Source organism: Panthera uncia (assembly GCF_023721935.1).
Source record: "Panthera uncia isolate 11264 chromosome C1 unlocalized genomic scaffold, Puncia_PCG_1.0 HiC_scaffold_4, whole genome shotgun sequence".
Taxonomy (NCBI): domain Eukaryota; kingdom Metazoa; phylum Chordata; class Mammalia; order Carnivora; family Felidae; genus Panthera; species Panthera uncia.
This window is the reverse complement of record NW_026057585.1, coordinates 77854850-77877279: the sequence shown is the minus strand read 5'-3', so window position 1 is coordinate 77877279 and position 22430 is coordinate 77854850. Positions and strand designations below refer to the sequence as shown.

At 52.8% G+C, this 22430-nt stretch overlaps 1 protein-coding gene across 1 annotated transcript; it reads left to right on the top strand.

Moving 5' to 3' along the window:
- The first annotated feature begins 5605 nt into the window (after positions 1–5605).
- Positions 5606–22223, top strand: TFAP2E (transcription factor AP-2 epsilon). The gene is made up of 7 exons (XM_049618740.1): positions 5606–5632; positions 5934–6413; positions 6943–6994; positions 17697–17919; positions 19238–19356; positions 19895–20036; positions 21746–22223. Exons 1-7 carry the CDS (start codon positions 5606–5608, stop codon positions 22026–22028), a joined length of 1326 nt encoding a protein of 441 aa, XP_049474697.1. The 3' UTR covers positions 22029–22223.
- Positions 22224–22430: the final 207 nt, after the last annotated feature.

Below are 22430 nucleotides of genomic sequence, written 5' to 3'. Positions count from 1 at the left end.
GTTGGCCATGCATGGACAGAATAACATTCATTTATTTATTAGATGTACTGAAAGTCATGTTCTTAGCATGGAGTCCCGGGGCAGTGGGGTGAGGGTTAGTATGAAAAGACAGACCCTGCCCTCAAGCAACTTAAAATCTAGAGAGGAAACAGACAAGGCAACATCCCCTAGAGGTATAATCAGCTGCTTGTACGGGGGTCTGAACGAAGTAGGCTGGACCATGAGAGCCTCTCAGCCTGACTGAATATGTCTGGGAAAGCTCAGGAAGTATTTGCTCTGAGACATGGGGGTGAGGAGAGGCTTGCCAGATAGACAAACAGAAGAACAGCAGGTATAACGGCATGCGAGCTTAGGAATCGCACGTAGCTCATTACTGCTACACAGAGTGTAAAGTGGGATGAGGTTGGACCAATGGGCATAAACCAGATCTCACAAGTCGTGGTATGCCATGCTCAGAAGATTAGAGGTGGGATCATGCTGCGATTTTTTTTTAGCAGACAATGTGATCCAGTTTGCATTTTTTAAAGATGACTGGCTGCACAAGGGGGACAACTGAGGCAAGGAGCTCAGAGAGGAGGTACTAAGTCTGAACTAAGCGGCAGTGAAGATGGGAAAAATATATAGGTAGGAGTTAGTTAATAGGGCTTGGTGATTAACTGGAAGTGAGGAGGGATAAAGAGCCCTCCCGGATACCTGATCTGGGCCACTGAATGGATAATGGGGCCATTCGCTGGCACCAGGAACACTGGGAAACAGGTTAATGCAAAATACAAGCTCATTTTGGTAAATGGTGAGTTTGTGCTGCTTGTGGAATATCCAGGGGGAAGTTGCTTTCTGCAGTCTGGAGCTCAGAGAGGTCTGGGCAGAGTGACAGATTTGGGAGTTGTGGGTGTAGAGTCTTAAAGTCCATAGGAGTGGCTGAGAAGGGAAGGGCCCAAAGCAAGTGGCAACCACCTAGGGTCCCTGCTCTCAAAGTACTTGTCCTCCTGAGGTGGAGTGAAACCCTGCAGAAAGGCTTATAACACCAGAAAGACTGGGCTCTGTACTTTAGTGAGGAATGGTCAGAGAGTTCTGGGCTCCTGAATGGGGAAGATGCTAGGCTAATTTAAGACCAAGCTCTCTCTTGGCAATTCAGCTTCGAGGGAGAAAAGGGGACCTGAGCTGCAGTTGTGAGATATAACCACCAGGTGGCGACTCAGCATCTCCTTGTGCCAGATTTTCCCCCCTCTGCCAACCGGCCAGACCCAGAGGGCAGGAGAAATTGCCAAAGGCTGGGAGGAGGGTGGCTGTGTCAATCAATAAAGGAGGCAGGCCTGAGTTTTTTCTTAACATCAAATCCAAATGCAAGCTCTCTTTCTGAAATGAGAGGGAAATATTTGAGCCTGGGAGAAGAGCAATATGCCAAGTATGCCAAATGGGAGCCTGTGATATCTGAACATGAGCACCTATGTGTCAATACATGTCCTGTGTTCCATGCGTAGGATTGTTTCCCAAGAGTGTCTCTATGTTGTGTGTCCCCATGTGCCCAGGATAGTCTGCATATGTACCCCTGTGCACATCCCAGGCCTCCACATATGCACATCTGTCCCAGAGAGTGGGCAAACAGCAATGCCCTCCTCCATGACTCAGCAAGCAAGGAGTCCCTCAGCCCAGAAAGAGAAGAGTGACAGAGTCCACAGTCACAAAACCTGGTAGCTTGTAGCAGATCATGAACATCTGTCTCCCAGTAGCCATAAAGCAAAATCATTTATCAGATGATCTCCTCAGATTGTACCTGGTTTCTATGTCTAGCTACCGAGGGTCATGGAGGCTTCCTAAAAAGATCCCTCAACCAGCTGAGGAATTGATAAACTCATCCACTCACCATTTATTTAATAAGCATTCACCGAGCACTTGCCATGCACCAAAGCCAGTGCAGGACACAGTCTCTGTTTCTCCTTTCATCTTCTTGTGAGGTAGTTCATGTGGCAGAAAAGAAAAATCAGTTGCAGCTGTGAAGAGCCTGGAATGCTGGTTAGGGTGTTTAAACTTTTTTTCCCTGAAGATGGGCCATGGGAAGCCCCAGGAGAGTTTTCAACAGGAAGGTTACATGGTCCAGTCACTCTTTTTTTTTTTTTTTTTTTGAGAGCGAGAGAAAGCACGTGCACATGAACAGGGGAGGGGCATGAAGGGAGGGAGACAGAGGATCTGAAGCAGGCTCTTGCAGGGCTTGAACTCACAAACCGTGAGATCATGACCTGAGCCAGAGTCAGATGCTTAACTGACTGAACCACCCAGGCGCCCCTTTGGTCCAGTCACTCGTATTGCTAAGTGGAATTGGAGGTGCGTCAGAAGAGTAATGAATGAAGAAGGCAGGAGACCAGTTAGGGGGTTGTTGTAATGGTCTAGGCAGTGGTTCTCAAACCTTACTGAGCTTCTGAGTCACCTTATGAGTTTATCAAAACACAGATTTCCAGTCCCCACACTCAGGTTTATTGCCTCAGTAGGTCTGGGGTGAGTTCCAGGAAGTAGCACTTGTAACAAGTTTGTAGACGTTGTAGGTGATGCTGGCCCAGGAAGCACACTTTGAGAACTCTACTGGTCTATGAGAAAGAGTATGGGAGCTTAAAGGGCTGACAGAGGGGTGGAAATACATGTATAAGGGTTAGAAATGACGACACTATATGAGGATTGGCTTATGAGGATGAAGGGAAAGTCAGAGTCTGGGATGACTGTTTTTATTTTATTTTTTTAATTTATTTATTTTTTTATTTTTTAATATATGAAATTTACTGTCAAATTGGTTTCCATACAACACCCAGTGCTCATCCCAAAAGGTGCCCTCCTCAACACCCATCACCCGGGATGACTGTTTTTAATTTGAAGGATGGTGGTGCCATGTGCAGAGCTGTAGAACACGGAAGAAGAAGCAGGTTGGGGTGGGTAGCAGGGGTGGAGGGGATGTTGATCATGATGTTGATGGGGTGGGTAGCAGGGGTGGAGGGGATGTTGATCACTCGAGGACTTGGAAAGTTTCAGATGGCTGCAACAAGATGTCTGGAAGAAATATCCACCTGGAAATTGCATCTGTGGGTCTATCTAGTAAGAGATACAGACTAGAGATAAAGTTGAAAGAGAACAGCCAACTAACAGTCACTAAAGTCTTGAGAAGGAACTCACTCACTCACTCGTGAAGAGTGTAGACAGGAAGAAAATGTGGAAGCCTCAACACTGAGAATGAATAACTGACATGAAGGATGTGGGTGAACGATGAGATAGAAATGGAGGCTGGGGAGTGGTCAGAGTAGAAAGGAAGAGAACGAGACAAGAAGGGGGTGTCTTAAGCTACAGCAAAGTAGGGTGAGAAACCCAAGGAAGCCACTGGACAGGCAGCCTGTCCTGTCATCCTGGCTTTCCCAAGTCTGCTGGAGAGAGTGAAGGATCCCCAGACCTGGGCACGGGCATTACCAGCCTTGCTGCTCCTGGACCTCCCCTATAGGGGTCCACCAACCTGCATGCCATGCACTAACCCACATACACCTGTCCTGGAGCCTCACTTCTGATGTCCTCTGGCTGAATTTGAGGGTGGGGGAGAAGGCCTCTCATCACAGACTCACACACCTGCATATACAGACACACGCAAACATACTCCAGTCCTCTGGTCTGGCCTGGGCATGGAGGTAGCAGTGCCGTCCAGCTCTGCTTCACCCACCACCCTAGCTGGTGGTTCCAGCTTCCAGAAGGTTCTTAGGGATGCTGCTTTCAGCCTCCTCCCTCACAGCCCCCCAGGCTGAGATGACCCAGACCTGAGCACTACACCTGCCACGTACCCCTGGAATAGTACAAGTCTCCTCCACACACATTCCACGGGTCCATCTGCCTGTCCTCTGTAATCTACCTCCATGTTTTCACCTTTCCTTTCTCATCATCTGCTTCACTGGAAAGGGGCCTCAGAAAACATCTAGTCTTCTCTGCGCTCCCCTACTTTGTGGCCGCTGCTGTTGAAGTTACAGGAACTGAGGTCAGAGAGGAAGAGGGACTTGTTCAAGAGCACAGGTAGGTGCAAGTCAGAACTAAATTCTTAGGTGCCTGAGAGGGAGGCAGTACAGGATAGTAATTCCCAGCACTATATAGAGAGGCTGGAGGCAGGCCACCCTGGTGCTGCCACTCACCTGGCTGCTTGACCTTGGGCAAGTCCAGTTCACCTGTCTGTACCTCTTCTTCCTCACCAGAGAATGTGAGACTGATACAACTCAGTATTCATCAGGTACTTGGCGAAGTAACAGCACACTCTGTCATAAGAGCTTGCTGTGGTTATTTCCTCTATGCCTTGGCCTGAGCATCTTCTTGCCTTTTTTTTTTTTTTTTTTTTTTTCCCATCTTTCTGCTTTTTAAAATTCCTATTCTTCTTGGTATTCCTCTCATTTCCCTTTCTTTCATCCTTGCCCCTGCTTCTCAGGAGGAGAGGGTTGGGTTTGGGGAGAAAGAAAGGTGGAGAGACTGCAGAGACCAAAATGATCTTGAGAGCCAGCCAGTGCCTGCCATGATAACACACACACAGCCTGCCCTCCTAAGTGTGATGGCTGCACACCATCACGTGGGGAAGTTACACACATACTCAATCAGCCCAGGCTCTAGTGGCTTCAGAAACATCTGGAGCCCTTCTCAGGTGGAACTCATGCTGAACCCCGCTGGACAACTCTCTCTCAGTTTGTGTGTCCAGGTTCCTCAGACCCTGGCTTGGCACTGGGAGTTATCAGCCACCAGAAGGCTGAGTGAAGAGGGCACTCTTTGAGGGTCTTTGATCCAGAAACATTCAGAAAGATTGTGATGGTCCTCTACACACACAAACGCACGCACGTGCATGCACGCTGACACAGGGGTGCACATGAGCCAGTGGGCTTGAGTCTTCAGCCCACAAATTTCTTCCACATTGACGATGGCCACATCCATAGTCCGGTGAAGTGGTTAGCGAAAGGACGGATACCCACTTTACAGACTAGGAAGCTGAGGCCCAGGAAGAGCAGCGATTTGCTCAGAAGCAAATAAAGGCGATAGAGCTGAAATTCAAACCCAGGACCCCTACATCCTAGCTTCCAATCCTTCTCTGTTTCACCACAGCTGGGATTTGAGCCCAGAAGGCGTCTCAGAGCAAGCGGGAGGTGGGGGGGGGGGGATTGAATTCACGCCCCGCTACCCACCCCATGGGGTCGCCCCAAAGCCCCGCCTCCCCTTGAACGGTCGCTGGGGAGAAGGGAGAAAGCGGCCACAGCGTGTCTCTTTAATGCGCGCCCCGGAGGCCCAGCGCGCCCCCGCCACTATAACTGGAGTGCATGGAGCGGGCTGCGCTCAGAGGAAGAAGGGCGGGCGCTGGGCACCCGTTGACCGACTTTTCCAAGTGTGATCAGCGCCCGTCCGGCCCACGTCCCGCCTCCATGGATCCGCCCGGGGGCGCCCACAGCTGAGGACCCGACGCCCGCCCGCCCGGCTCTCGACCGAGTGGCACCCCGCCGCCCCAAAGGGACCCCCGCGGGCTGTGCAGGCTCCCCACGCCTCTTACCGCAGCGCTCGCCGTCGGGCGAGGGCTCCGCCGCCGCCACGCCTCGTGCCCCGCGCTGCCCACCCCATGCTGGTGCACACTTACCCCGCCATGGTGAGTAGTCTCGGGGCCCGGGACCCCGAGTGCTGGACCTGCCGGACCTCCGCCTCCAACGAAACCTCGGAGGGAGGGGGCCACAGGGACTCGGCCAGCGGCGGACGGTGCGGGTGCGCGCGCGAGAGACCGCTGTCCCAGCCCGAGGCTCCGGCGCCCGCGGGCCACCCTGGGACAGACCTCAGGCCCCCGGACGCGGGCAGGACGGCAGCCGGATCCCCGCGAGCTGAGGAGGGTCCTCTAGGGCCGAGGTCCTTTCAGCTGCCAGCGGGCCGCCTAACGCGCCCCTCTCCTTCCCCAGGAGCGCCCCGACGGGCTGGGCGCAGCGACTGGCGGGGCCCGCCTGTCGTCCCTGCCCCAGGCGGCCTACGGGCCGGCGCCGCCACTCTGCCACACGCCGGCCGCCGCCGCCGTTGACTTCCAGCCGCCCTACTTCCCGCCGCCCTACCCGCAGCCGCCACTGCCCTACGGCCAGGCGCCCGACGCCGCTGCCGCCTTTCCCCACCTGGCCGGGGACCCGTACGGCGGCCTGGCACCCCTGGCACAGCCGCAGCCTCCCCAGGCCGCCTGGGCCGCGCCCCGCGCCGCCGCCCGCGCCCACGAAGAGCCGCCCGGCCTGCTGGCGCCGCCCGCCCGCGCTCTGGGCCTCGACCCGCGCCGCGACTACGCCACCGCCGTGCCCCGGCTCCTGCAAGGCCTGGCCGACGGGGCGCACGGCCTGGCCGACGCGCCCCTCGGCCTCCCAGGGCTGGCGGCGCCGCCCGGCCTAGAGGACCTGCAGGTGAGGCCTGAACGGTCCGGGATGGGCCAGGACCGGCCGCGGTGATTTTAGGACTTTGGCTGGAGGCACGGTGATGAAGGCGGGCGCCCGACTTTTCTCTCAGCCTGCGACTTCTCACTCCGAGGATGAGTCCCACGTCTGGGTTAGATGCTGCCTGGCCATTAAGGCGTCCTGGCACCGACTCACTGCACGGCAACCCTCGGTGGAGTAAATGGGCAGGGGTTTCGACCACTCCTCTAGCTCTCCGCTGGGCGGCGTGGGGCATCTGAGCCCCCGCTGGGGCAGCCTGTGCCCCCTGAGAGAAGCAGAGGATTTGCCTGTCCAAGGTTCAAAATTCCCCCTTTACATGGCATGGCGAGGTATCCAGGGCTCCAGCTGCACGGCAGTCCTGGTCCTGCGGGTCACCCCAAGCGTAGGTGGTGAGCAGAGGGCAGAGCAGACAGGACCAGGACCAGGGACTGCAGGAGCTTGGGAAATGACAGGGGACTAGGTCCACAAGCACCCTTACCACTGCCTCTCCTATTTGCAGGCCATGGATGAGCCGGGAATGAGCCTTCTGGACCAGTCTGTGATCAAGAAAGGTAAGGAACATCGTGCATCTGCCAGGGCAGAACTGGGCCCCCCACCCCATTCCCCAGGGTGGAGACCCATTTCCTTCCCCGTGGAGTTTGCCTCCTATGTGTCGCTGGGTTCAATGGCCAGCGGACCCTCTTACTAGTCCATTAGGGGGGCAGCAAAGCCTGGGGTTCTGGCCAGAGCCTGGGCAGCTGGGCAGGTTGGCATGTTGGCCCCAGAGCCTGCAGCCTGGGGTGGGCTGGGCCTATCTTGCTCACTCTGCTCCCTGGGCCACCCATGCCCCGCAAAGGGGCTTGGCCTCTTTCTATGAAGGGGAGGGCACTTTGGATCTGGAGTTAATTTGCAGAACAAGTTAAACTACTTTCCTGTCTCCTAAGAGGTGGGAATGGGAATGCCATTCCCATGGATTTCATTAAATTATTTCCTCATTACAGAGTCTTACCATTTCCTAGCCTGGCAAGCTTTCCTGTCCAGCAGGGCCTTGGGGTCGATTAGGGGGTGGGAGAAACTCGAGTTTCCCTGAAGAGTCTTCTCTTCTTTCAGGAGCCTCTTTACACATTTAGAGTTATATGAGTTGGTGTGTGAATATCATCAGTTAGTCTGAGTGCAGGAGGGCCAAGGCCTGCCTGCTCCTGGATGTGAGTTCAGGGTCCTGTACATGTCTATATGTTTCTTTCCTAGGTGTCTTTCTGGTATTTCTTGGTGTGTAAGTGTGTCTGTTGCTAAGTGTGTGATGTGTGCCTACTAGGTTAGTGTATATTTCTGAGTGTTTGGGGGTCTCTATGTGTGTATCAAGGTCTTTGTTGTGTCCTGGAATTTGTTTGTTTGTTTGTTTGTTTGTTTGTTTGTTTTTGGTGCTGAGGATCTCTAAGCATGTGAGGATCACTCCCTGTGTGTTTTGGTGGGTGTTTGTGTCTCTGCACTGGTAAAAGTCAGGGGTTTGAGACATGCCCTCCAGTGGATTTTCCGGCTTGGGGGACCGGGTTCTGGACGTGCCAGGAAAAGGTGAGAAAGAGAGAGTAAGAGACAGAGAGTCAGAGGGGTACAGGCTTTGGGTGGGCTCCTTAGATTTGGGGTGGGTGTCCTGGGAGGAATTCTATGAAACCTGCAGTGCCTGGGGCAGGTGCTGCTCCTGTGGGATTTGGCTCCAGTTGTTTTTCAAAAGAAAGAATTCAAGCCCAGGCTTTGTTTGCCCTCCCGTGTTGGGGGCTGGAGTGGGATTGGGGGCTGGGGGCTGGACTTCCAGGAGTTGGGGCTGGGTTACCAGGGGCTGGGAGTTAGTTGGACAACCTAGAGTATGGAGGGTGGGGGGGGGGGGGAGGGAAGATGAAGGGACAGGCTTCCTGGAACTTAGGTGGGGAGGACGCTGGGAACCCCCGCTTCCTGGAGCAGGAGCTGAGGTTGCAGGCGCTGCGTTGGTTTAGTGGACTTTTTGGAACCCGTCGGAAGTAAGAGCTCGGTCTGCAGTTGGCAAGAAGAGCCTGTCGCTGGGCCCCCAGTTCCCGACTTCTGCCCGGGCTGGAGAGCCTGGGGGGGCGGGGGGGCTAGGCACACTGACTCCCTCGGGGAGGCCAGCCCCTTGCGTTTTGGGAAGGAACTCGGGATCCTCTGCCCTGGGGAAGGGTAGAAGGATCAGCTGGGGCTCTGAGTACCTTAAACCCCAATCCACAAGCAGGTCAGGAAACTGGCTGCAAGGAGGAACTGGAATTGCCCCGAGTTGGTTTCTCTCAAAGGACATCAGCTGCCATAAATTGCGGGTCCTTGGTGTGCGCCGGAATCCCCGATGGCGGTCCTAAGACCGCAGTGAGTGCGGCCGGATTGTCCAGAGGGGCTGCCCGCTGGGCCTCGCGGGGAAGATGTGGGCGCTGGTGCCGCGCCAGACGTCGGGGCCGGGGGCGCACACACCCGCCGCACCGCAGTGCCAGCCTGTCGGTGGGAGAGCGCAGCGAGGTGGAGCGCGGCGACCTGAGCGCCCCATTCCGGACGACGGGTCACACGGCCGGGAGCGCTGCAGCAAAGGGAGAGGGGTGAGAGCCGGGGACCCCTGCGGAGGGGAGGGCCCGGTTCCGTAGCCGCGAGCTTGGGCTTGGGCCCGCGCGCCGCGCCTTTGGGGAGGAGAGAGGGTCAGTGCCGGCGCTTTCGAGCTTTGCAAAAGCCGAGGCAGAGCTGGTCCCGGAGGTCTTGACCTAAGCGGCTGCCTAGGCAGGTGACGGCGCGGAGCCCCTGTGGCTAAGCAGGCGGCCGGGCTTAGAGCCCTGCGCGCAGCGGGCACTTTTCGCCAGGGACTTCCGCTGTCGCTGCGGGACTCGGGGGTGGGGTGGGGCGTGAATTTGCGCCCTTCTTCGCCCTCAGGCCCTACCGATGACATCGGGAGCCCCTGTAATATCTTGAAGACCTCTGACACCTGCCGCGGGTGGTGGGGGCCCCACCGGCCTGCCTGGGCCCTGGAATTACAGAAAGTCATTCTTGGCTGGCTGACGCATCAGATTCCTCCAGCTCCTCCCGGCCCTGGAGGGAGCGGCAGCTGTGTCGCGGGCAGTTGAGATCCTGGGTGCGAAACGGAGGCAACCCCAGCCCTACCCCAGAAGCAGCCTTCCAACCACAGGGTATCGCCGGGGAGGGGAGCCTGGAAGCTCCCGAGAGCCCAGACCCTGGTTGTAAAACTTTCGCTACTCTAGGCACTTGTCCTGGAGGGGAGGGAAGCGAAGCCTCCGCCCCCATCACACACTTCCCGGTCTGCTGCCCCTTGCAGCCAGGGTGTGGGTCCGGGGGTGGCAGACGGAGCCGAGGCCGACCCAAGGAGAAGCGAAGAGCCCTCCATTTTCTGCCCATGTTTGTCACCTACAGTTTTACAATCTTTCCTAGGGGCACAGAAAGCAGGTGGGACTGGTGGGGGAGACAGACCTGGATGGGAACATTCTCTAGCGGAGAAAGGTAGTGAGGCGGATCTCTACTGGTGGCTTGGGAGCTTAGAGGAGGAGCACTGAGTGTCTGAGGCTGGGGGGCTTCCTACAGGAGAGGTTAGGATGGGTCTCCCTAGGTGCATGCGTGTTTGTTGAATGAATGAGCGATGGGTTTTGAAGTCTGAGTGCACCGGGAGAGAGGGTGTACAAAGGGCTACGATATTTTCACCACACTAGGCACAGCATGTGCAAATGCCCTCCACTGTGGAAAAAGCCAGACAGGTTAAACAGGTTGAAATCTGCGGGGTTTCTACAGCCACAGCTGGAGGGGAGTGGTTAAAATGAGAATTAAGAAAAATACCTCCTCCCCACCAGGAGAGTGGGTGGTTGCCTAGTTGAGGGTGGGCTCTGTGGTCCAATCTCTCTCAGGGTCTCCAAGGCAGGGGCTGAGGGAAATAGCCACTCTCTCCTCTGCTCTCCTTGGCTCTTGGGAAGGAAAGGGAGGGGGAGGGTCTGGACTTCCAAGTCCATCTCTACAGGGCCAGGCCTAGGGTGAGGTAAGTGAACTACTCACCTCTGAGGCAAGGTTTAGATAAATAATATATCTCAATGCAATAATTTAAAATAAGAGGTATTGCCAAAAATCCATGATAAACAAAAATCCGAGTTTTGCATAAAGACAGGATCTGATCTGGCACTTCTGCATTCCTGCCTCACTCGCCTCCCAGGCCTCTGCTCCAGCAAGAGACTGAAAAACCAGTGCCCATGCAGACAGAGTTTGGATGGTAGCTGAGGGCCACATGGGACAGGGGAGTGAAGGTTAGCCCGAAGGAAACTTAGCCACCCAGGGGAGATGAGGAGGCTCCAGTGGGCTGGGAGGGGTGTCAATACCCCTCCTGTCTACCTTTCTCCAGCTGCACCCCACTGCCATGGGGACCAGTGTACCCTAAGTGTGGGCTAAGGAGCCACATACATCAGAATCTCTTGGAGATGCTTATTTAAAAATGCAGATTTCCGGGGCGGCTGGGTGGCTCTATGGGTTAAGCAGTTAAGCATCCATCTTTGGCTCAGGTCATGATCTCACAGTTTGTGAGTTCGAGCCCCCGCATCGGGCTCTGTGCCAACAGCTCTGAGCCTGGAGCCTGTTTCAGATTCTGTGTCTCCCTCTCTCCCTGCCCCTCCCCCCTTGCAGTCTGTCTCTCTCAAAAATAAACAAACATTAAAAAAAATTTTAAATGGGGGCGCCTGGGTGGCGCAGTCGGTTAAGCGTCCGACTTCAGCTCAGGTCACGATCTCGCGGTCTGTGAGTTCGAGCCCCGTGTCGGGCTCTGGGCTGATGGCTCAGAGCCTGGAGCCTGCTTCCGATTCTGTGTCTCCCTCTCTCTCTGCCCCTCCCCCATTCATGCTCTGTCTCTCTCTGTCTCAAAAATAAATAAAAACGTTAAAAAAAATTTAAAAAAATTTTTTTAAATGCAGATTTCCTGGGCACCACTCCACACCTATTGAGTGAGAGTCTGTGGAAGTGTGGCCCTGGAACTTGCATTTTTTAACAGATTTGTTGAAGTAAAACTTACATACCTAAAATTCACCCATTTAAGAGTATAATTTGATGATTTTTAGTAAATTTATGGACTTGTGTAGCCATTATCACAATCTGCCTTTTTTTAAAAAGTTCATTTATTTTTGAGAGAGAGAGAGAGAGAGAATGCTAGTGGGGAAGGGCAGAGAGAGGGGGACAGAGAAGATCTGAAGTGGACTCTGCACTGACAGCAAGGAGCCTGATGTGAGGCTTGAACTCACCATCCAAACTGTAAGATCATCTTGACTTGAGCCCAAGTCAAGAGTCAGAGGCTCAACAAACTTAGCTACCCAGGTGGCCCCACAATCTGTCTTAAGACATTTCCATCACCCTCCCCAAAATTCCCTCATTCCCGTTTGTAGTTAATTCTTATTCTCACCTCAAGCCTTAGCCAACCACTGATCTTTCTTTCTATAAATTTGCCTATCCTGGACATGTTATATCAAAGGAATATATAAATATGCAAACGGTGCATCAAGCTTCTTTTACTAAACATAATGTTTTTGAGGTTCATCCGTGTCATAGCAGGTGAGAGTAGTTGGTTTCTTCTCGCGTTGCTGAGCTGTACTCCATTGCACGGAGGAAACACATTTCATGCATCCATTCATCAGCTGACACTTGGATTGTTTCCACTTTTTGGCTACTAGGAATAATGCTGCTGTGATCATTCATATGCATGTCTTTGTGTGGACATATGTTTTCATCCCTCTTAGGTAAATTCCTAAGAATGAAATTGCTGGATGTTATGGTAAGTTTGTATTTCATTTTCTAAGAGACTGGCATGCCATTTTCTAAAGGGGCTCTTCTGTTCTACATTTCCACTAGCAACGTGGGAGGGTTCCAGTTTCTCCACATCTTCACCTAGACCTGATTGATTTATAATAGCCATCCTAGTGTACTTCAGTATAGTTTTAATTTGCATTTCCCTAATGACTAACGATATCGAGCACTTTTTCACGTGTTTACTAGCCATTCATGTATCATTTTTAGTGATATCTATTCACATATTGTGACCATTTTCCAGTTGGGTTGTTTATCTTATTATGGAGTTACAAGGCTTCTTTACATATTTTGGATTGTCATCCTTGATCAGATATGTGATTTGCAAATATTTTCTTCAAGTTTATGGCTTGTCTTTTAATTTTCCTAATAGTGTGTTTTTTTTAATTTTTAAAAAATGTTTTATTAATTTTTGAGCGAGAGAAACAGAGTCCAAGTTGGGGGTGGGCAGAGAGAGGGGGAGACACAGAATCCAAAGCAGGCTCCAGGCTCTGAGCTGTCAGCACAGAGCCTAACATGGGGCTTGAACCCACGAGCTGCGAGATCATGACCTGTGCTGAAGTTGGACACTTAGCCAACTGAGCCACCCAGGTGCTCCCTTAATAACGTCTTTTGAGGTGCAAATATTTTTAATTTTACTGAGTCCACTTTATTTTCTTTTATGGATCATGCTTTTTAGGGTTGTATCCAGGAACTCGTTTCCCAGCAAAAAGATTTTTCTCCTATGTTTTCTTCTAGACGGAATTGAAATTTTAACCAGCCTTCTGGGAGAATCTGTTGCACACTCCCCACATTCAGTGGTCAGACAGTATCTACCACCTGTGGATGGAGTGTGTAGACAGGTGTGAGTCTTGTCTGACGCGTTGAACAACTAGGTGCTCTTGTGTCTGTAGTAGGAGTGTGTGTGTGTAAATGGCTTCTGCTTGTGTGATGGGGGTGGGTGTGGGGTGGGACACCATGAATATACCACTTCAGCCTCGGGAGTCACTGCGGTGCGGGAGGCAAACACCCGTGTCCCTGCTTTGTAGTCTGTGCTAGTTTAATTCTTACCTCCATGACTGTCCCTTTCTCATGCCATCCCCTTCCTAACCTTGGGTTCCGTCCCTCTTGCCATTTTTGAGGGAAGAAGCTCTGAGGACAAGTGGGGGGAAGCAGCAAAGTCTGTCATTCACATACACAAACACACGTCCACCTGTCATGCACCTATACTTAGCAGCACCTGTATTTGCATAAATCCAGCATACACTCTGTATAACTGTATCAACAGGAGCAAAAGCACTCGCAGATATCCATATGCATGCTGCCACATTCCTACAACACTCAGGAGGGCAGAAACTATGTCTGTGTGTACAGCTGGGGATCAGCGCTCCTTCAGTGAGTAGGTGCACACATGCACAATCTTGCTCCTTGCTCTGTCCGTGACAGGCATCATGGTTTGTGTAGAGTCATTTGTGACACACGTATGCTCACATATGTCCCTGTTTGCACATTCACAAACAGCCCCACACAGCCTCGGTCTCCCTCTTGTCTTATGGGGCCTGGCCTCAGGGAGCCCCTCGTTTGAATAGAAGTTGGGATGGAGGAGGTTGCTGGAGAAGAGAATTTTCTGTTCCTTCTGACTACTCCCTCTGGCTAGGGGTCATGGGAGGGAGGATAGTCATTCTGCCCTTCTTTTTATTTTTAACTTATTAATTTGTAGGGTTTGTTTTTTTAAGTCAAGCTTGAGGTATAAGTAACCTTATGTGTACATTTCTCTGAATTTTGACAAATATAAACATATACTCATATAACTACCACAATACGATATAGGATAGTTCCATCACCCCCAAAAAAGTCCCCTCAAGGCAGAGGGACAGAGGTGAAGAGGGAGCCTGTACACAGGCCTGGGAGACACTGGGGCGGGAGGTGGGGATGGCTCTGGTTGCCTGTCCTGTGTCCATGTGTCTGTTGAGTTAGGATATCTTTGTTCCGCACTCTGGGAGGGGACTGGGATTAGGAAAAGGTCAGCGAGGCAGGATCAGAGCCTGTTTCTAATTAAAATGTTGATATTTTGTCACCAGGGCTTTTTTACATTAATTTATATTTTTTAAAAGATTGGATTAAAGTACCATTTATCGTGCTTGCTGAGTTTTTGGTGCCCCCTTAAATTTTGCTCCCAAGGCGAGTGCCTTACTTGCCTCACCCTAGTTGGTCCTGCTCTGGGGACAGGGAACTTGCCTGGGGTAGAGTGTGTGCTGTTCATTCTCCCTATATTCCACCACCACCACCACCACCACCCCAACCCCCGCCCTTTTCCACCTCTCCCTCATCTCTTGGCCCCTCCTTGGTGCCTGAGTGGGGACCCCAGGAGGAAGGGCACTTTTACTACCAATCACTAACAAAGGGATGAGGCTCTCCCAGTGCCCACCCTCTCCCCCAATCTGGGCTGTGGGCCATCACTCTTTTTCCCATTTCAGGTTTCAAGGGCCCTTGCTCCACTCATTTATCCCACATTCACTGATGCCCATTTATGCCAAGACCCTGCCCTCAAGGCACTGCTGGCTGGGAGGGAAGACAGCTGTGGAAGCAGACACGAAGGTTCAGTGTGGTAAGGTCAGGGCTGGAGGGAGACAGGAGGCTGGGGTCGTGGGGCCAGGAAGCTATGCCCTGGGGATGGTGCCCGCACTGATACTTGGGAAGGAGGAGGCCTGCTGGGGGTGGGGGTGGGGGTGGGGGTGGGGGTGGGGATGGGGATGGACGGTGAGCAGTTCTGTGGGGCTCAAAGAGCTCACACGCTGATGGTCCCCCATCCCAGGTGGCACTTCACTGTGTTCCATGCAGCTTGTGCTGGGTTTTTAAATTCTTGAATTGGTCATCAGGGTTCAAAGGTCCAGAGATTCCACATAGAAATCCAGAATCCTGGTTTCATCAGCAAACAAAGCAACCTGGAGTTCTGGCACTGTTGGTGTGTCCTGAGGGGTAACCCTCAGCCAAGTAGCGGCTTTCCACAGGGCGCCCCCGGTCCCCCACACCTTGCTTACTTGTTACCTGTTGTGCTCCCTCTTTGAAGTCTAGAGCTGCGCTGTCCACTGTGGGAGCCACCAGGCACATGTGCCTATTGGGCACCTGAAATGTGGCTAGTCCAAATTAAGATGGTCTATAAATGCAAAACACGCACTGAATTTTGAAGACTAAGTACAAGGAAAGAAGGTAAAATGGCTCATTAGTAATTTTCAAATAGTGATTACGTGTTTCCGTGCTAGTATTTTTGACATGTGGGGGAAAATAAAATATATTAAAATTGACCTCACATGTTTTTTTTTTTTACTTAAAAACATTTTTTAGAGATAAGAGTGTGAGCGGGAGAGGGGCAAAGAGAGAGGGAGACACAGAATCCAAAGCAGCTCCAGGCTCTGAGCTGTCAGCACAGAGCCCACATGGGGCTCGAACCCACGAACTGTGGGCTCGAACCCACGAACTGTGAGATCATGACCTGAGCTGATGTCAGAGCCTAACTGACTGAGCCACCCAGGCACCTCTCTTTTCACTTTTTTAAAAATGGGTACTAGGAAACTTGAATTTATATATGTGGCTCACAGTATATTTCTGTTGATCAGTGTGGGTTAAGAGCCTAGAGGACAACTGTGGAACCAGGCAAGAGGGGCAGGCAGCAGCCAGAACACAAAGAGGGTGTTATATGGAAGGCACTATGATTAAGGATGTGAACTTTGGAGTCTGTGATCAGAGTTCAAGACCCATTTCTGCTCCCTACTTGCTGTACCATCCATTCGAATCTCCTGAACTCTTAGTTTCTTCAGTTTGGAATTGGGATGGGTAATAGTATCTACCTCACAGAGCTGTCCACTTGGTATACAGTTGGCACTCATGATAGGCGACATCATTCTGCCTGCATGACGCTGGCATTTGATTCACAGGGAAGTGATGGGCACTGATGGGTTTTAGTCTGGAGGTCAATGTGTTTTGGAAAGACCCCTCTGAAGCAGGGCAGGGAGACCAGAACAGAGCTGTGCCAAATTTGGGGCAGGAAGTGAGTGAGCGTCTGTGCACCTGTGGAGAAGTGACTGCATCCAGGGCCCAGTGGGAAAATGAGAGCCTCAGGGCAAAGTGACGGACAGAATGTGGTGGGAGAGGGCAGTGTGGAGGGCACCACTGAGGCTTCTGGCTGGGGGGCCTGGTGGAAGGTGGGAATGCACATCCAGAGACAGAAAAGCTGGAGGGGCTCTGCCAGGCCGGGAACCGGTCAGCCTTGCTTACCTCTGGGTTCCCTGGCACACAGTGCTCGGCAAATATTTGCTGAATGGCTTAGGGCTAAGAGTGCTGCCTTTGAGGCCACAGTCCAGGGCTTGCTACTGGTTCTCAGTCTAGCAGCTGTGTGATCTCAGGCACACTGCTTCACCTCTCTGGGCTCCAGTCTCCTCATCTATAAAATGGGAATAGTAAACATAGCCCCCTCATGGATTGTTCTGAGGATTCAGTGAAGTTATCCATGTAGCACATAGCATAGCGAGTGTTCAGTTAACTGTTGGCCCCAGGCTTCCCACTAATCCACACACACCCCAAACCCACACACAAGGACCACCGTCTCTCCCAAGGCTCTCACTTCCTTGGAGGAAGAGAAGCCCAAGTGGAAGCAAGTACTTCGATTTTTTTCTCTTCCACTTGAGGCTAAGCAAGAGCATGGAGGTTAGACCATGGGAAGAACTTTCTTTCTGAGCCAAGAGCATCTAAGTGGGTTTGAGAAAAGAGTCCCTTCTCTGTCCTACATAGATTAGTAGATAGTTTTGGGGAAAGGGGCTGTGGAGTGTATCTCTTTATTCTTGTCTCCTTGAGCATCCCATAGTGACTTGGTAGGGAGGGGGACAGCATCAGAGGCCTAATGGGGGCATAACCTTCCTGCCCCTGACATGTGGGAGTCCAAAGTCTCCAGGCCTTCACTGGTCTGAGGGTGGAATGTGGGGATCACAAGCAGGCAGGGAAGCTGGGGACTCCTTTCGTTTGTGCAGACCTAGCTGGGCCCTGCTGCAGTGACTCAGGGAGCCTGTCTCTGTATTTCCAACCTTCTCTTTGGTTGCACCTGCCCAGACTCCAGGACTCTGCAGAAGCTTTTTGGGTTTTAATAAGGAACCAGCCTCGCTCAGCAAAGGAACGCAGGTTCAGGACCCAGGCAATTCCAGGTTCAATTTCCACCACCCATTAGCTGAGTGGACTCGAGTGAATCACGTTAACCTCAGCGTGCCCCAGTCTCTTCTTTTGGGAAGCAGGGACAGTAGGATAGCCCTCAAGCGCTGTGATGTTTAGACTCAGCTGTGTGCCTGCATGTGGCACGGTGCCCAGCACACAGTCAGTGCTTCCTCGACTCTCCCACTGCACAGCTGGCTAGAGCCGGTGCCCTGTGGTCCCTGGCTCAGTGTTTCTCTCTCCCTTGCTCTTGCTTCTGTTCTGCAGTTCCCATCCCCTCCAAAGCCAGCAGCCTCTCGGCCCTCTCACTGGCCAAAGACAGCCTGGTTGGTGGCATCACGAACCCCAGTGAGGTCTTCTGCTCTGTGCCAGGCCGGCTCTCTCTGCTCAGCTCGACGTCCAAGTACAAGGTGACGGTGGGGGAGGTCCAGCGGCGACTCTCACCTCCCGAGTGCCTCAATGCCTCCCTCCTGGGCGGTGTCCTTCGCAGGTAGGACAGTCAGCCCACAGTTCCCTGCCCAAATCCGAGGTCATTTCACATCTCCTTAGGGGAGCAGAGAGGGGCCAGTCTCACCCCAGGCCACAGCCTCATCTCCATTTCTGCCTCTTTGGGGAACTGTGCCTGTTCTGGGGGGCAGGCCCAGGTCCCCAGCAGCTCCTACAGGTCTGTGGGCTTGGGGGTGGAGGTGGGGAAAGAAGCCTGGTCACAGAGAAGGGATGGAGGGCTTAACCATTTTGGGCAGAACGGACAAGGCTGGGTCTGGAGAAGAGAAAATGCTGTCTTATCCCCTGCCCCAAGGAAGGGACACCCCATTCCCTGTGGAGCATGGACCTCTCTGGTGTGTTTGTGTTTTGAAGTCCATGGTCTGTCTTCATAGTTTGGTGTCTGTCCCTCTCAGTGCACATCCTTGTGCCTGGGTAGAGTAGTTGTGCGTCAGGGCTGGGAGTTTTGATGTGTCTGAGGACAGTGTGTGTGTGTGTGGGGGGGGGGGGACAGCCAGAAGTATATGTTCTCATGAGTGTGGGTTTCCTGTGTTACTTCTAGTGGGGTGTGTTGGCTGGAGTGTGTCCTGCTCTGTGTGTGATTGCACGTGCTTCTGGAGGTAGACATATGTGTGTTTACAGGTCTGTAGCTCTGTGTGGAGGCTGCATTTGTGCACATGTGGGCGTATCTCTATTCTTGGTCTCTTTGAGCACCCCAGAGAGGCTTGTATGAGTCCATGACTGTCAATACATATGTCCCTGGGATCCTGGCTTGGTGTGAACATGTGTTTCTGTGTCCCTGAGTGTCTAAGTCTGCGTGTGTCTGCATATGCCTGACTCTGTGGGTATGTGTGTGTGTTGTTATTGCCCTGGGTGTGTGTTCATTTGTGTGTGTTTATATATGTGTCCCTGGGTGACTGTGTGTCCCTATGTCTCTCTGTGTGCATGTTCTGCACATGGGTCTGTGTGTCCCTGGGTATCTGTGTATGGCTCAGATTGTATGCTCAAGTGGGGAAAAAGGACCCCAAGATTCTGGCCTACCCTTCCCTGCCCCAGGCTATCCCTGCTGTTGAGAGGATTGGAGAGATATGAGTAGCTCTTACAGCAGGGTGCTAGACCCCCCACCCCCATCTTGGCTGCAAAGCCAGTGAGGTTAGGAAGATATTGGGAAGAGGCTGAGAGAGGCCCCTGAACATCCCCAGGGCCAGACCCAAGCCTTGGCACAGGCTGTTGGAGGCAGAAAGGGCCTGTTGGGATCACTTAGACATATGCTTCTTTCTTGTCTTCATAGTGTCTGTTTGTCTCTCTCCCCTGTGCATGTCAAGGGCCAAGTCCAAGAATGGGGGCCGCTGCCTGCGCGAACGGCTAGAGAAGATTGGGCTCAATTTGCCAGCTGGCCGTCGCAAGGCCGCCAATGTGACACTTCTGACTTCACTGGTGGAGGGTGAGTGCGGCCTGAGGATGGGTGTCAGTGTGAGCATGAGGGGAACTATGTCACCCAGTGTGACAGCGTGTGGCTGTCCCTGAGACAAGAGGGTGTGTCATGTATGAGTAAGGGGTGTGTGTGATACATGTGTATAGTCTTTATGTGCATGGGCATGCGTACACATGCAGGTGCATGGGGGTGAGGTGGGGGTAGGGGAGGCGTGGCCAGTGTTTGGAGGTGGTAAAGGGATGAGGGGGTAAAAGTCCCTTCCCTGGACATTGACAACTCTGGGCTCGATCATCTCAACCCCAGGCTCTGGGATACATGGTGGCCTCAGCTGCCACCCCTGAGCTCAGAGACCATCCTCCGCGGCCCCAAGAGCAACGGGATTAGGTCTGAGGCTGCTCTGGGAGGGAAACCATAGGAAGTATCTATAGAAGCAGGATGGGGCAGAATAGCCCCTGGCCAGGGGGTCTGAGGTCCAAGGCTGTGCTCCAGGCTCAGAGGTACACCTGGCTGTAGTGACAGCTTATTGCTCTGCCTCTCCTCCCCACAGGAGAGGCCGTGCACCTGGCCCGAGACTTTGGCTACGTCTGTGAGACTGAGTTCCCAGCCAAGGCAGCTGCCGAGTACCTGTGCCGACAGCACGCTGACCCCGGGGAACTGCACAGCCGCAAGAGCATGCTGCTGGCCGCCAAGTGAGTGAGGGTGCCACGCATGGGTGCTTTGGGGCACCATGCACAGGCTGTCATGGGCGCCATGCATAGGCACGTGTAGGTGCAATGCAGACACAAACACCAAGCATGGGTGCACTGGACACCACTCACATGTACACATGATGTGCAAGTGGCCCCACAGGGACACACATGGACACGTGAACATTTCTGGGTTCTATGCATCAGCAAAAATGGTGTCACAGCCAGGCTTACATAGGCCCATGTGTGCGTCCCACACGTCCGTACACTGCCCCATGGCATCACCAGCCCCAGTCCCAACATGGTGGTCTTGCTTCCCCTGCCTAAGCCTTGCCCATAGGCCCTTTTGCTCCAGTGACTTCCCTCAGGGAACCAAGACATACCGAGCTGCAAGTTGACCCTCTCTTGTCCTTGCTTCACACCTGACGCCTCTGCAAATCCCCTTGGTGGCTCCCTCACCACCACTCACATGCTACAACCTCAACTCTGGTCTCCTAATCTCACTCCTAGACCTCATCCCAGTGCCCAACCATTCCCTCAGATTTCCTGCACATGCACTGCTCCTCTGCCCGAGAACCTTCAATGCCCCCCCGCCCCCAGCTACTGCATTGATTTTCAAACTACGTTCTGTGCGATGCCTTAAGGCCTACTTAATGAACTGGTATTCCATTCAGATTTCATTTTTAGAAGGGTCCCATTGCAAGAAGAGGCAGAAAGAGGTAAGAAGGGTTAAGTCCAGACTCCTTTGAGGACCCTACAATCTGGCCAGCCCAAACCCCACCCACCGCAACTGACTTTCTGGCTGTATCCTGCCCTCACACCTGCTGCTTAGAACAACATCCAGTCCCCCACCTCCACTCTCCCTCCTTCAGGGCTTCTAAGGCAGAAATGGAGTCACAGACTCAAAGAACTGCTGTGTCTCCTGGGACGTTTGAGTTCATATCGTAGCTGGAGAAACATATCCAGGACAGGGCTCTCCTCGCTCATTCATCAATGAACTCATCAACTCTGGGGCCTGGTCATGTGTAAAATGCTGACTGGCTTCCACAGTGATGCAGAGGTGAGACAGGAGTTATGTTCTCCTGCCTGAGCCACATGCAGGATGCAAAGAAATGAATAGTGGCCATGAACTGGAGCTAGACTCAAATCCCAGCTTAGTCACTTGGGCAGGTCACCAAACCTATCTGAAACCAGTTTTCTTACGTGGTGAGAATGGTTAATAACAGTATGTATCTGTTGTGAGGATTAAGTGAGATGACGCATACAGTGTTCTTGGCACAGCATCTAGGCTTCAATTCATATTCACCACTAACTATTATTTTAGTTCTTCAAGGCAGATTCTGGATTGTTCCCTAATTATTTCAAAGAAAAAGCTCTGTGAAGCACTGGGTGTTTGGGATGGGAGTGGGGAAGGGATCAAGGAAAGCTTCCTGGATAAGGTAGTAGAGCTGGATTGTGAATGTGGGTAGGACATCCACAGGCAGAGATTGTAGGGTATTGGCATATGCCATTTACTAGCTGTGTGACATTGGGCAAGTCAGTTAATGTCTCCAAACCAGTTTCCTTTTCTGTAAAATGGGTATGACCATCATTTGCAGACTATTGACAGTGTCAGCAATCATAAATATATAAAAATTGCCCTGCACACAGGTCCTTCTCTCAGCTCAGACCTTTGTCCTCTAACCTCCACCCCTGCTTCCTCCCTCCACCAGGCAGATCTGCAAGGAGTTTGCAGATTTGATGGCTCAGGATCGCTCACCACTGGGCAACAGCCGCCCAGCACTCATCCTGGAGCCCGGAGTACAGAGTTGCCTGACACACTTTAGCCTTATCACCCATGGCTTTGGTGGGCCCGCCATCTGTGCTGCCCTTTCTGCCTTCCAGAACTACTTGCTGGAGTCACTCAAGGGGCTGGACAAGATGTTTCTAAGTGGTGCGGGCAGTGGGCATGGTGACACCAAGGCTTCAGAGAAGGATGCCAAGCACAGGAAATAAATGCTTCTTCCACTGCCTCATCCCAGAGCGTTTCCCAAGGCCTGAAATGAGGCCTTAGTTCCTGGGGGTGGGCCTGAACGGATTAAAAGGTGGAGCTTGAGTCAGGCCAGAAAGAGAACATTCATCCAGAGACCGTGGGTGAGAGGGAGAAGGGGAGGTGGCCTCTCTGTGATGGTTTGTTGGTAAGTTAGGGGCCCAGATGTCTGTCGCATGGGTGCAATTTTCTGACCCTTGCTTGCTGAGAAGTGCTTGGACAGGGAATTGGCATGGAGAAGCCTGGTTTTGTGGCTGAGCCCTGTGCCTCAGGGCACCTGGGCAGCGGTGGATACTCCTAGAGGCCAAAACCTTGCTGTTTTTACTGATGGCAGGAGGGAAATTGTTAACCAGAGGTGCTGAGGAGTT